We start from the raw sequence: 13679 nt of genomic DNA, 5'->3' as shown, positions 1-13679 counted from the left end.
TCAATAAGGGTTGTTTGGACTGATATATAGTGATCACTAGAATAGTGAACACTGCACATCAGGCCAACTTCTCACACAAGTTATAAAAAGATACTTTTGAAGGTACGAGTACTCTCATGTAAATACTTTGCAGAGGAGCAATAAGTTTGTAAACACAATAATTACACGATAGCGTATAAGCAATACAGTTCTGAACCACACTCTAGCATAGAGCTCAATGGGTTTTTCATAGGAAAGTACAGTTGATTACTGTGGTAGTTCCAGGACTAGATCTTAGATTCAGTCCCGGGGTCTAAGCTGAAACAGATTAGCAAAAACGTTTTAGTTACTGTGATGACTTTTCATGACTATCAAGCTGTTTTAAAAGTTCCCACTTGAAAAATATTCAAGGTGATTCTAGGTTATTCAATGGGAGGAAATTCAGGTTACAGGTAAAGTACGATTACGTTACTTTTGTAACCCAGCACTAGTCTCCTAGGGCCAGCACTGGGCGCTTAACTCAAAACAGGTAGGTAATTGGGTTTCAGTATTTCGTACGATTTTTGAAGAATATTTGCAGTTTTCAAAAATAGAAAATTTCATAGAAAAGCAGACAATGGTTTCCTATGGAGAAAATACAGGTTACTAGTTAAACCGCTAGGGATTACTTTTGCGGTTCAGTACTGGGCTGAAAGGTACAGTACTGGCTTCTCTCCTGATCACAGGTGAGTATTTTCGAATTCGGACTTTGCCTGATGTTATAGGAATATTTTCAGTTTTTAAAACTCTACACTTAGAAAGTTTTCGAGTCAAAATGGGTCAATGTGTATTCAATGGCAGATAAATGAATTACCAGTTTCCAGGTGAGTACTCGGTTGGTGAAGTTAGGGTTCTGGGCGTAGACTCCGGGGGTTCCCCAGGGTCAGGTGAGTACAGTTAGTTCAGTCCCAGCGGCGCAGGGGAGGCCGGGTGCCGAGGTAGGTAGGCACAATGTTATCCAATGAGGGAAAGGGGGCCTTCGGTTGGTGGCGGCTGGCTAGCAGGCCACGCGGCTCTGGGAGCTGGGCTCCTGGTCACTTGCTCAGGGCAAGGGGTGGAAGTAAGATAGGACAGAGAGGTCACAGCCAGCGGCACTCGGGCGGCTGGGTGCAGGGTGCTTTTGAGCCGTCAGGCACTCAATGTTATCCAATGAGGATCTTGAAAAAGGAACAAAGGCTGCAGGCTCGGGGACGGTGACTCTCCAGGGGCGACCAGCGCTTCGAGAGGTAAGTTGGGATCTTTGAGCACAGGTAGATACCCCAAAGGGAGGCACAGGGGGCCACGGGGCACTGGGTGCAGGGGTGTCTTTGAAGGTCGGAAAAGCTTACCCTCGGCTGGTCGCGGTTGGGGTGGCCCCTGGTTCTGAGTCTGCAGGCGTCAGCTGGTTCGTCGAGGAGGGTCTTTGGGCACAGGACTTCGGGTCCCAGTCCCCGGGAGGACTTCCTCGTGGTCTTGTTTCGGGGTGGCCCGGCCCGGGCCGGGCTCCGCTGGTGCAGAGTGGGCTGGTCCGGAGCTTCCTGGTGAGCACCAGGTGGGTTGTTGCAGCAGAGCCTCTGATGATGGGAGTCCCAATCTTCGAGAGGGTCAAGGCAGGCAGGTCCTCTGGGGGTCTCAAGGTCGCTGTCCCGCTGAGGTCGCCGGGATTAGGCAGGAGCAGGTTCCAGGATCAACAGGCTGGTAGGGCTGGAGCCAAGTCAGTTATTGTCCTGTTGTTAGCAACTGCGCAGCGGGTCTTCTTCTTGATCTTCTTTCTTCTTTTGATATCGGGATCTGAGGAAGGAAGGTTCAGGGAGCCCCTAAATACTAAATTTAGGGGCGTTACAGGTAGGGCAAGGGCAGGGACCAATGGGTCCCTGTCCTGGGGTGAAGACACCCCCTAGCCTCCTCCTCTCCTGTGGGAGGGGGGCAGGAGCCTAGCTGGGATTGGGCAGGGCTCCCCATCTACAAGATGGCCGGAGCCCGGGGTCGTGCTTCACCTCGCCTCCTCCACCTGAGGGGTGGAGTTGGCAAAGGTTGGCACACTCTCCTTCCTGGCATAGTTTTTTCCGCCAGTCTTCCCACCAGAGTGGGGGTAGAACGGGTGGGGAGCCAGTTGCTGGGTACAGCAAATGGTCTGGAGAAGCTCTCAGAGGCGGTATGCCTTTGAAGCTTCCCCCTGTCCATCCTGAGGGAGGAGACATAGCACCTCGCCCAGGATGTGCATTGTTGCAGGCCCAGGAGAGCGGGGGGCTGTCCACCCAGGGGACCAGCAACCAGCTGTGTGGCAGCCTCTGCAGCCACTCAGCCCAGACGTGGATTGTAGGTTCGGGTTTTGGAGGGCATCTCTAAGATGCCCTCTCGTGCATTTTACATTAAATCCCACACTGGCATCAGTCCGGGTTTAATGTGCTGAGAAGTTTGGTACCAAACTTGTCAGTCTTCAGTGTAGCCATTATGGTGCTGTGGAGTTCGTAATGACAACCTCCCAGCACCATATAATCTTAAATGGCATCACTGCACTTACAGTGCCCACGAATGGCCCTGGGTACCGTAGGGGCACAGGGCTCATGCACCTGTGCCCTCACCTCTGGCATAGGGCACCCAGCTAGAGGGGTGACTGAAGTATGCCAGGGCAGTGGGTTCTGTAGGCATGGTACACAGGGATGTGTGCCATGTCGACTCTTGTTTTAGTTCTGTACATAGGCACTCAGCCTGCAAAGGCAGTTTGAGAGTGCCAGGGTACAGGGCCCCTGAGGGTGGCACAATAAGTGTTGCAGCCCTCAGGGGTCTTCTCTGGTCACCATGCCCTGGGTACCTAGGGTACCATTTACTAGGGGCTGAAAGGTGCCAGTTGGGTATTTTGTTTCAGCATAGCTTTGCTTTTTTGGGAAGGAATACAGGCCCTGGGTACCTGATTGGCAGGGACCCAGGGCACACTCAGTCAAAGCACATCAGCAGTTCAGAAAAAAGTGGGGGCATACCAAGGCAAGAAAGATGGCACTTTCTCATACCATCCAAATAAGAGGTGCATGGCCTCATGAAATTCTTTGAGCTGGGCGGGGGACACTACGGCTCCTGGAAAATTCGGGAAGCGGACTCTGACTCAGGGTCTGCTGAAGCTCATGGCCTGAAATGCAGATTTTTCCAATGCCTCGCCGGACGACTTTGATGGATGCAGTAAAGCTGTTTGACTTCTTGCAGTTTTTGCTTTGGTGGGACTTAACCCGAATTCTCCAGCGACTTGGAGTGCAACAGACATAGCTGAATGTGGCTCTGAGTCCTTCCACATGACCGGAATCTTAAGTGTCACGGGGTCATCTGACGTCGGGCAGCGAGGAGCTTGAGGGATCCACGGCGCTGCAGTCATCACAGGTCTAGGAGTCGTGGTCATGATCCAAGCACCACAAACACAACCAGTAATCTGTGATAGGCGCCATATGGCTTGAAACCAGACTGTTTCTTTGGTAACATCCTCACACCAGGAGAGAAATCCCTCAAAATGAGAGTAGTTCAGACCGGAACAGTGCTATCAGGCATGGAAACAAAAGCATGGACAGTGTGCATGGGTGATGCCTATAAAGGTATCGCGCACATCACTTCTGGTGCGGCCAACAAGGAGCTGAATAACATCATCTACCGGCGCACAGGGGTATTGCTCAAAAATCTTTTACATCCAGTCTGATGGCTGGAGAAATTTTAAGATAAGGAAACTGCAGCTAGAAGTCTCTATGAGATATGACAAAGTCGAGTAAGCAGTTTGAACCTGCTCTTCCAGTGGGCAGTGGCCGACTCAGTGTCACCTTTTATCTAGCCCCACTCAAAGTGGCACAACAAGTACTGTAGTCCCGGAGGGGGAACTCCAACTTACAGGCCCTGGGCATCCTTGGTACCATATACTAGTGATTTACAAGCGGGTTAGGTTATGAAAATTCGGTATAAGCCAATCAACAATGTACCTTTTTAAGGGTCAGAGCACACATGTTATGTTATGTTATGTTAAAATCATTTATTACGCGCACAGATGCTCCAGCAAAGGAGCGTCCTGGCGCCCTAAACCCTTGCTGTGTCTCTACGTAGGAGGGCTCAGGGCATTTCAGAGCCATTACACCAGTGAAAAGTAGATACAGATTTGGGGGAAAAAGTGGAGTCGAACCTGCGAAAAGCCTGTTTCCTCACACCAAGTATGTCTTTCTACAAGGCATCCATGCTGCAATAAAATAATAAAATACCTTGCATGCCCGGGAGAGTTAGGCTGGTTGCTCCCTGGAAGAATTATCTTTTTGGTTCATAAGTGATACAGGAATGCCACGACATCGGTGTCAAGCTCGCTGTGCCTCAGAGACACAAGCTGAACCTCACGGATATGGTGCACAGAGGCCAAAATGCTTTTGAAGCTGCTTACAAGGGATGCAGCCTAGCAGTTTACATGACACCCTTTTGAGGCCAGACCAACACAGACCTGCTTACAGCTGATTGTACAATTGAATATTGCACCCCCCCCCCCCGCCACCTGGAATATCGTGGTACAATAATATTGAGGACAAAATAAGGAGGGCTACACAAATCTAAACCTAACTGCAGTTAGGGCAGTATGGATTTGCTATTCTTAACTCTACCTTCATGTACCTTGAATATATATGTACCGCATAGGTACATATATGTGGAGTTGGGTAAAGAAAATCTAGACCTTCTTACCCGACAATATTATTTTTCAATATTGTGTCCCATCAGTATTCTGGGGTCGCTATTCAGGAGGCAAACTCTTAAGGCTTGCTTAGGTTTTTAATGCCACAGACAAGCTAAAAAATATGGAATGTAAAGAGCCTATTCCTAAAGAGATTACCAATGCTTCAAACGGACTCAAGCATTTCCATGCATCATTCATGTATGTAAGAGAAATTCTTTTGTGGGCCATGCTTTTGCTTTATCTGTGTGTGAATATGCCTGAAAAGGACAAGAGTAGAGTGAGGAGGAAAATTATTAAGGGTGAGTTAAACTGCTTATTTTCTGGGAAACTTCTCCCAATTCTACAAACATTTGTTGAAATTACTGTTTTAGAGCCGAATGTGGTTTGTCTGTATTTTACATGGCTTATTTTGGTCATTCACACATTTTCTCTACACTGAGTGCCCCTGCATGCAAAAACTTCATGAGTTTCAGGTCACGTAAAATCGAGAAATTAAGCAAGCTTCACCTGCATACTTAAAATTTCACCCATGCCTAAAAATTATACAGAAACATAGGACTGGTGTATAAAGCCTGGGGCAACCATGCAACCCTATAAATGATTTTGTTGCATGCGTCTTTAGAAACAGTGAAGACATAAGCAATGAGTGGGTCACCTCCAGAGCCACAGTTTTCCTCATCGCTGCCATCCATGCAGTCAGCATCAGCATCACAGCGCCAGCGGTGTGGGATGCAGTGCCCATTGTTGCACTTGAACTGGTCTGCATCACAGCGCAAGTCACAGTCTTTCTGTAATGTGAGAAAGGGATAAGAGTTAATGCACCTCAGACATGTTGCACCAACAGCTTAGGACAGCAGCTCTCTACCATCCTGGTGGTGATATCCAATTTACAATTTTCTGAACCCCAATATCATTTTTTGCTTTTCTTTACATTTTCAAGTTTTTTTTTTTTTAATCAATTGTCCCTGTTAGCAACACCTTTATAATACACAGCTTGTTTGGATGATCAATTATGTATTCGCCTTTCACATGGCGGACAACAGTTGAAAAGAAGTGTGTGAAAGATAGTGGAAGAGGAGACTATTTTCTTCAAGAATTATGCCAGCTAAAGCCCCATTTTAGAATGTCATCCCAGTAACTACACGAGGTCGTCATCCTAGAATTTCTATGCATTTCATAAGTAGGTGGGAGAGACTTCTTTTCTTCTTATTTCACCACTTGCTTCTACAATCTGATTTCAATTTTAACTGGTGTACACAAGATGGACTTCTAGGTGTTTTGCAGAAAATTCTTTGTAGCATTAACCAATTTTGCAAGTTAAGGTACTCTAATGTCAAATAGAGTACCCGGACTTAGATAGAGAGTTAATTCTATCCACAGCTCTTTGATCGAGTCCACTTCTCAAAAAATTGCAGATTACCTTGTTGAATTACAGAGTGGATCATGGAGGCGCACATATTTTGCTCTTTTGTTGAATTTCTTTTTCCCCCATATGAGTAGCTCATCAATCTGCTTTCTTTTTTCAGTCTTCTGAGTCAGCCAGGACTACTCTTACTGTGAGACCTTTCCTAGGTGCAAATCTGGGAAAGTTGAAGCCCTGTCTCTTGCTAGCAGGAGATCTTTCATCATTTTTTGGGCATTGATAGGGATGAAAGGAAAATCTTTCTGAGCATTCTTAAAACCAGGAAGGCGGAGGACGTGACTGCCTTCACCTGTAGTCCAAATGTTAGATGATTGTCAATGCCCGCGCCTAAGTTTCTGACCTTTTTAACTGGGGTTGGGAGGGCGCCCAGCTCCTATGGCAACCGGGATGGGCTCATAAAGCAACGTTATTTTCAAACAGGATGACCTCAGTTTTACTTGAATTAAGTTTTAGGCAATTGAGGTTCATCCAGTTGCCAATGGCTGCCATGCAGTCATGGAAATTTATACCTGCTTGGTTGTTGGAAGAAGGCATGGCTACAACTAATTGGGTGTCGTCTGCATATGAAGTAAGTTCCAGTCCAAAATATCTTATAAAGGAGGACAGAGGTTTAACATACATGTTAAACAATATGGGGCTTAGCGAGGACCCTTGCGTGACCCCAAATGGCAGACAGAGCGGCTCCGAAACAAATGGATCCAGAGCCACCAATTGTTTCCTAATGGATAGAAAAGATTTCAGTACTTTCAAGGCTGACCACTCGAAACTGACAGCCAGGAGACGATCAACCAAAATGTTGTGGTCGACCATATCAAAGGCTTCCGATAAATCGAGCAGTACAAGTGCAGCACTACCACCACTGTCAACAATTGCTCTAATCTTTTCTGTGGTTTTGACAAGAGCAGTTTCGGTCCTATGACAGCCTCTGGGCCCAAATTGGGTGGGATCTAAAAACTGGTGGTTAGCCAGAAATTGGGCCACTTACTGATTCAAGGCTTTTTCTATTATCTTGGCTGGAAAGGTTAGCCTAGAAATTGGCTGATAGTTGTGTGGGTCACTGGGATTTAGGTTAGACTTTTTTTTTAACAATGGAAGTATAGATGCCTCCTTCCAATTGGTCGAGAAAAATCCTGATTTCAACATGGAATTAATATAGGTTGGTCAAGCAGGTGGCAAAAGTTTCCCCAGCCGAATTGTTTATAGGAGTTGGATAGGGATCAATAGGTGAACCTGACTTAACAGTTCTAATCAGAGTTGTCACCTGCGATGATAATATCGGTGAAATATCAGTACATTTTGGGCCCTCCTTATGTACTGTCAAATGCAATGGGCAGTTCCTATATGTTGCCCAATTTTGATCAAATGTATTAAAATTGGAAAAATTGTATTCCTAAAGATTTTTGCCAAGGTGTCAACAAAGTCCAGACTAATATTGGCCAGATTGTTCTTAGGAGGTGCCGCCAAGGAGGACTGGAACCGAAAAACTCTAGAGGAATTCTTAGCTGTAGTTTTTTTTCACTTGAAGGAAGGATAATGTTTCTTACCCAGTAAGCACCTGTTCTTTGCATGTAGACCTGTAGATTCACATGCTTTGCATACTTTTGCCTACACAACAAATGCCTTGAATGGATAATGTTACTTACCCAGTAAGCATCTGTTCTTGGCATGTAGATTCACATGAGACAACCCGCCTCCCCAGGTACCTGTAGTTGCAGTTATTCAATGTAGATGTATACGCATGGACATCTCTATACTACACTTCCTCACTCAATTCTCACCCTTTTGCAGGAAAACAATCTAACAATGGAGTCGAAGACCATGCACACTATTACCGAAAGGAGGAGTCACCTTACCTCGTGACTAGGAAAGATTACTTCGAAGAAAAACAACTAGCAAACATACAGACCCAACACTAGATTGCAGGAGTATGCAAAGCATGTGTATTTACAGCACACATGCCTTGAACGATGATTTGTCCTTAATCATGTGTTTTATACTTACTTAAGCATGTTTTATATTTCCCTTTATCTGTGCTGTTGTATTCTTTCCTCCATAGTCTCTCTTGTCTTCTACAAGCTTGTTTCTGTAGTATAAGGTTCTCAGTGAAAGGGAGAGCGGAGGGTTTATTTCTCTGCGAATTACAAGTCTTAAGAGGCGCTGCAATGACGCCGCTGAATGGATCCATTCAGTATAGACCAAAGAGGAATTTTCCAGATTATCAGATAGGGGAGGCATAGAGTCCTTTAACATGTTATGAAAACATATGCCTGTACATTATTCCAAACAAGGTCTTAATTTCCTGATTAGTAGATTTAAACTTAATGGTTTTAGATTGAAGCTATCTATCAATTTTCACATGAAGGTGGTCAGAACAAGTCAAGGGAATCAGTGCTTTCATGGCCAATTGGGGATTATTGGAGAACACTTCATCTAACGTATGGCCTGCTCTATGGGTGGGATTATTAACTAATTGCGATAGCTCGAAACTCTCCAGAGACTCCAAAAGTGTAATTGTGTCATTGTCTTCGGGGTCATCCAAATTAAAATTAAAATCTCTTAACAAGGTGATGTCTTTAACCGTCAAAGCTTCCTCCAGGAGTGAGCCCACATTGTCAATAAAAATGTTTCTAGGTCCTGGGGGCAGTAGACTAGGATGCCCCTAGAAGATTGTATGCTGGAAAGTGCCACATTGAACTTAAAACCTCCCTCGCACTTGGCCATATATGGCGACCGTGCGACGCAGGTGAGTGTGACCTAGTTTAGGACACCCCCCGCGCCGCACGGCCACCAGCTGCGGCGTGTGCCTCCCCGCCTGCCTGCCTCTCTGCTCCGGCTGCCGCCGCGTGACCACGCCCCCTGCCATCGAGCGGCGTGGTCTGTGCTCGCTATCCTGCCTTGTACCACTGTTTTTGTTTGAATTGTAAATTGTTGTAAATTGTAGTTTTGCCCCCCTCTATTGCCTGTTTGCCTGGTTTTCCTTGGTTGCCCCCGTCTCATCCCTCCCCGCTTCCTGCCACCGCCGCTAACCCCGCCCCTTTTTTTCATTCTGTACCCTCCCCGCTCCCGCCTCCCAGCTGCTCCGCCCTCCCTCGCACTTGGCCATATATGGCGACCGTGCGAACGCGCAGCGGTCACGCGCAGCGGGAGCGCCGATTGTGCGCCGAAGGCGCGCCAAAGGTAAGCCCGTCTGCGCCCGTCCGCGACCGGACCGCGCCCAGCGCCAGGACCCCTGGCCCCCGCAGACTCCAGCCCACCCGCCGGACGTACGACGCCGCCACCCTCAGCGCACTCAACACCAACAGAACCCCGGGATGCTACCGAGCCACCCCGAGACGAACCCACGGACCCTTCAGCTGTCACACCTGCAAGTTCTCCTGCAACCGGACCTGCCCCACTCCAGCGCCCGCCAAGCCGAACTCCAGCAGCAACCACCTCAAGTGCATCCTGCTCAACACCCGCTCCGTCCACAGACACACCATCGAACTATGGAACCTCCTCGACACCACAGATCCGGACGTCGCCTTCCTCACGGAAACCTGGATGAACGACTCCTCAGCGCCCGACATCGCCACCGCCATTCCGGAGGGCTACAAGATCACCCGAAGAGACCGCGGCAACCAGACTGGAGGAGGCATCGCCATCATCCACAGGGACACCATCCGCATCACGACCAACACCGACGACACCCTGAAAACCGCCGAACACCTGCACTTCCAGATCCACACGGACCCAAAAACCACCCTCAGAGGCACCCTCATCTACCGACCCCCGGGACCACGCACACAATTCAGCGAAGACATCGCCGACTTCATCTGCCCGCATGCCCTCCCCTCCGCTGACTACATCCTCCTGGGGGACATCAACTTCCACCTGGAGAACAACAACGACCGCAACACCACCACCCTGCTCGACAACCTCGCCAACCTCGGACTCAAGCAACTGGTGACCACCCCCACCCACCTCGCCGGACACACACTCGACGCCGTCTTCTCATCCAGCAAGGACATCATCTTCAGCCACGCCACCGGACTCCACTGGACGGACCACAGCTGCGTCCACTTCAGCTTCAGAAGGACCACGATCCACCACCACCAGCAACAGGTTGCTCGAAGAAACTGGAACAAGATCACGGCAGACCAGCTCGCCGCTTCCCTGAGCCAGCACCCTCCCGCCAGCTCAGCGAACCCCAGCCAGGCCGCCGATAACCTCACGAAGTGGATCAGCAACTGCGCAGACGACCTCGCCCCACTGAGGACCCCACCCAGCAGACCCGGCAGCAAGAAGGCCCCATGGTTCACTGACGAACTCAAGAGCTCCAAAAAGAACTGCCGAGCCCTCGAGAAAGCCTGGAGAAGGGAACCAACACCGGACAACATGACCACCCTCAAGCTCGCTACCCAGAAGCACCATCAACTGATCCACGCCACCAAGAAAACAGCATTCAAGGACCGATTGGACAACAACGCACACAACTGCAAGGAACTCTTCAACATCGTGAAAGAGCTCTCCAACCCCAACGCCGGAAACAACGACATCACCCCTTCGCAAGACCTCTGCAACTCCCTCGCCTCCTACTTCCACAACAAGATCGCTGACATACACAACAGCTTCAGCCCACGAACAACGCTCCCCACGACCGCACCAACGCCCCCCACCACCACCCTCAGCGCCTGGACCCAGATCAACACAGAAGACACCATCTGCACGATGAACTCTATCCACTCCGGATCTCCGACCGACCCCTGCCCCCACCACGTCTTCAACAAGGCCGACGCCATCATCGCACCCCACCTGCGGGACATCATCAACACCTCCTTCGACACAGCCACCTTCCCTGAGAGCTGGAAGCACGCCGAACTCAGCGCACTACTAAAGAAACCAACAGCGGACCCCACCGAACTCAAGAATTACCGCCCCATCTCGCTCCTCCCGTTCCCAGCCAAAGTCATCGAGAAGACCGTCAACAAGCAGCTGGCCGCCTTCCTCGAGACGAATGGATCCCTCGACCCCTCACAGTCAGGCTTCCGAGCCAACCACAGCACCGAGACCGCCCTCATCGCTGCCACAGATGACATCCGAACCCTGCTGGACAACGGTGAAACAGCGGCCCTCATCCTCCTAGACCTCTCCGCGGCGTATGACACTGTTTGCCACCGCACCCTAGTGCAGCGCCTCAGCGACATCGGAATCCAGGAGAAGGCACTGGATTGGATCATCTCCTTCCTCGCAGAAAGGACACAGAGAGTCCGCCTACCACCGTTCAGATCGGCAGCCACGGAAGTCATCTGCGGCGTTCCTCAAGGCTCCTCGCTCAGCCCCACCCTCTTCAACGTCTACATGAGCCCCCTGGCGGCCATCGCACGCCAGCACAACCTCAACATCATCTCCTACGCCGACGACACCCAGCTGATCCTCTCCCTGACCAACGACCCCGCCGCCGCCAGAACCAACCTCCACGAAGGGATGAAAGAGGTAGCCGAGTGGATGTCGACCAGCCGCCTGAAACTGAACTCAGACAAGACGGAAGTCCTCATCCTGGGCTCCTCGCCCTCCGCCTGGGACGACTCCTGGTGGCCCCCCGCCTTGGGCACCGCACCCAAACCGACAGACCATGCACGCAACCTGGGCTTCATCCTGGACTCCTCCCTCTCCATGACCAGACAAGTCAACGCCGTCTCCGCATCCTGTTTCAACATCCTGCGCATGCTACGAAAGATTTTCCAGTGGATCCCCACCGAGACCAGGAAGACGGTCACCCAGGCCCTCGTCACCAGCCGACTGGACTACGGCAACGCCCTTTACGCCGGAACCACCGCCAAGCTCAAGAAAAGACTCCAGCGAATCCAGAACGCATCAGCCAGACTCATCCTCGACATACCCCGACGCAGCCACATCTACGGACACCTGAGAGACCTGCACTGGCTTCCCGTCAACAAAAGAATCACCTTCCGTCTCCTCACCCACGCACACAAAGCCCTACACGACCAAGGCCCGAGCTACCTCAACAACCGCCTCAACTTCTACGTTCCCAAACGCCACCTCCGATCGACCAACCACGCCCTCGCCGCCGTCCCCCGCATCCGAAGAGCGACAACAGGAGGAAGGTCCTTCTCCTACCTGGCCGCCAAGACCTGGAACACCCTCCCTACCGACCTCCGCATGACCCAAGACCACCTCTCCTTCAGGAAGAAGCTCAAGACCTGGCTGTTCGAGCAGTAGCGGCCCCCTAGCGCCTTGAGACCCTCTGGGTGAGTAGTGCGCTATATAAATGCCATGATTGATTGATTGATTGATTGAAAAGCCTCATATGTAGGTAGGGGCAGTAGTTCAATAACCCCCGAGAATTTACCCTAAAAATCATTCCATACCCAGCACCATTTCAGGGGTGAATCAACATGATGTAATGTAATGGAATGGGTCCAATATTTATAAAGCGCTCTATCACCCCACGGGTACCCTGGCGCTGAAGATAGAAGTTCCAATGCACATGCAGAGTTAGCCCGCCGCAGGAGATGTAGCACTACACCCTGGGAAAAAGATGGGTTTTAAGTTTTTTTCTAAACTGTACAAACTCCTCTGATTCTCTGATGTTAAGTGGGAGGTTATTCCACAACTGTGCAGCTGTCCAACTGAATGCTCTGCCACCAAATCTAGAAGTTTGTGCTCTGGTTGTACAGGCCAGATAAGCAGTAGAGGAGCAAAGAGTTCGTGAAGGGGAGTACCAGACACATTTTTTCTGCAGAGGCTGGGGTCCGAGTCCATGAAGGGACTTGAACACAATGCATACAGCTTTGAAATGTATTGTCTGGGCCAGAGGAAGCCAGTGGAGATCAATAAGAGCACGTGCACGTGTAATAAGAGTACATTTCCTTTTTATAGGAAAAAGCACTGACTGGACACAAATGTATTGATTGTTGTTTATCAGCGAGCAGGGGCTACAAGGCCACATCTCCTCCCCTGCATAAGCCTTAGACTGCTCTGCTTGGCTATCCTAAGACAGCCAAGTGCTACAATGGTTGACTTCAAATGGACATAACTGTAGGATTATAGTCTGGCCGTCACATGATGCCACCACGGCCGGCCTGGGCCAAGTGTCACAGAAGCAGCTGTGATCAAATAATGCAGCCACTAGCTCAGCGGAGCCAGTTCAGTAGGCTAATGCACCCCATTCTCAGATTGTTGAGTGAACTGAAGACCAAATTGCACACTGTGTGTATTCACTGCAGTGCACGTGCAGTCCACGCTGCTTAAGTTGTTTGAGTGGTTCTAATAGATGACAGTAGTGGGGTAACAAAATGGGAGGGGCCCCCCTGCAAGATATGCTTAAGGGGTCCCCCACCCTCATATCAGTGTAGGCTGAGGGGCCGCCCTCCACTATGGGTAAGTCTGGGCCCCCCGCACTGCGCTCCCAGCTTGGATGACAGCGCTCCCAGCTTGCTTGTGTCTACATCAGCGCTGGTGGTGTCAGCAGGCCCTATAAGGAGGCGCTATAAATGTTATGACTTATGGATTTTAGAACAGTGATAGGGCTCACCACACTAAAATGTGTTAGTCTAACGACTGATCCGTGAT

The 13679-nt window shown here is 49.9% G+C and overlaps 1 protein-coding gene across 1 annotated transcript in view; it reads right to left on the bottom strand.

The window, feature by feature from the left end:
* LRP1 (LDL receptor related protein 1) overlaps positions 1–13679 on the bottom strand; it is a 1472234-nt gene that overhangs the window by 354718 nt on the left and 1103837 nt on the right. The window contains 1 exon segment of the mRNA XM_078688974.1: positions 5340–5472. Within this exon segment, the coding sequence (XP_078545100.1) occupies positions 5340–5472 (133 nt within the window).

This window comes from Lissotriton helveticus, chromosome 1_1 (genome assembly GCF_964261635.1).
Source record: "Lissotriton helveticus chromosome 1_1, aLisHel1.1, whole genome shotgun sequence".
Taxonomy (NCBI): domain Eukaryota; kingdom Metazoa; phylum Chordata; class Amphibia; order Caudata; family Salamandridae; genus Lissotriton; species Lissotriton helveticus.
The sequence above is the reverse complement of the archived record's forward strand: the minus strand, read 5'-3'. Positions and strand labels throughout refer to the sequence as shown.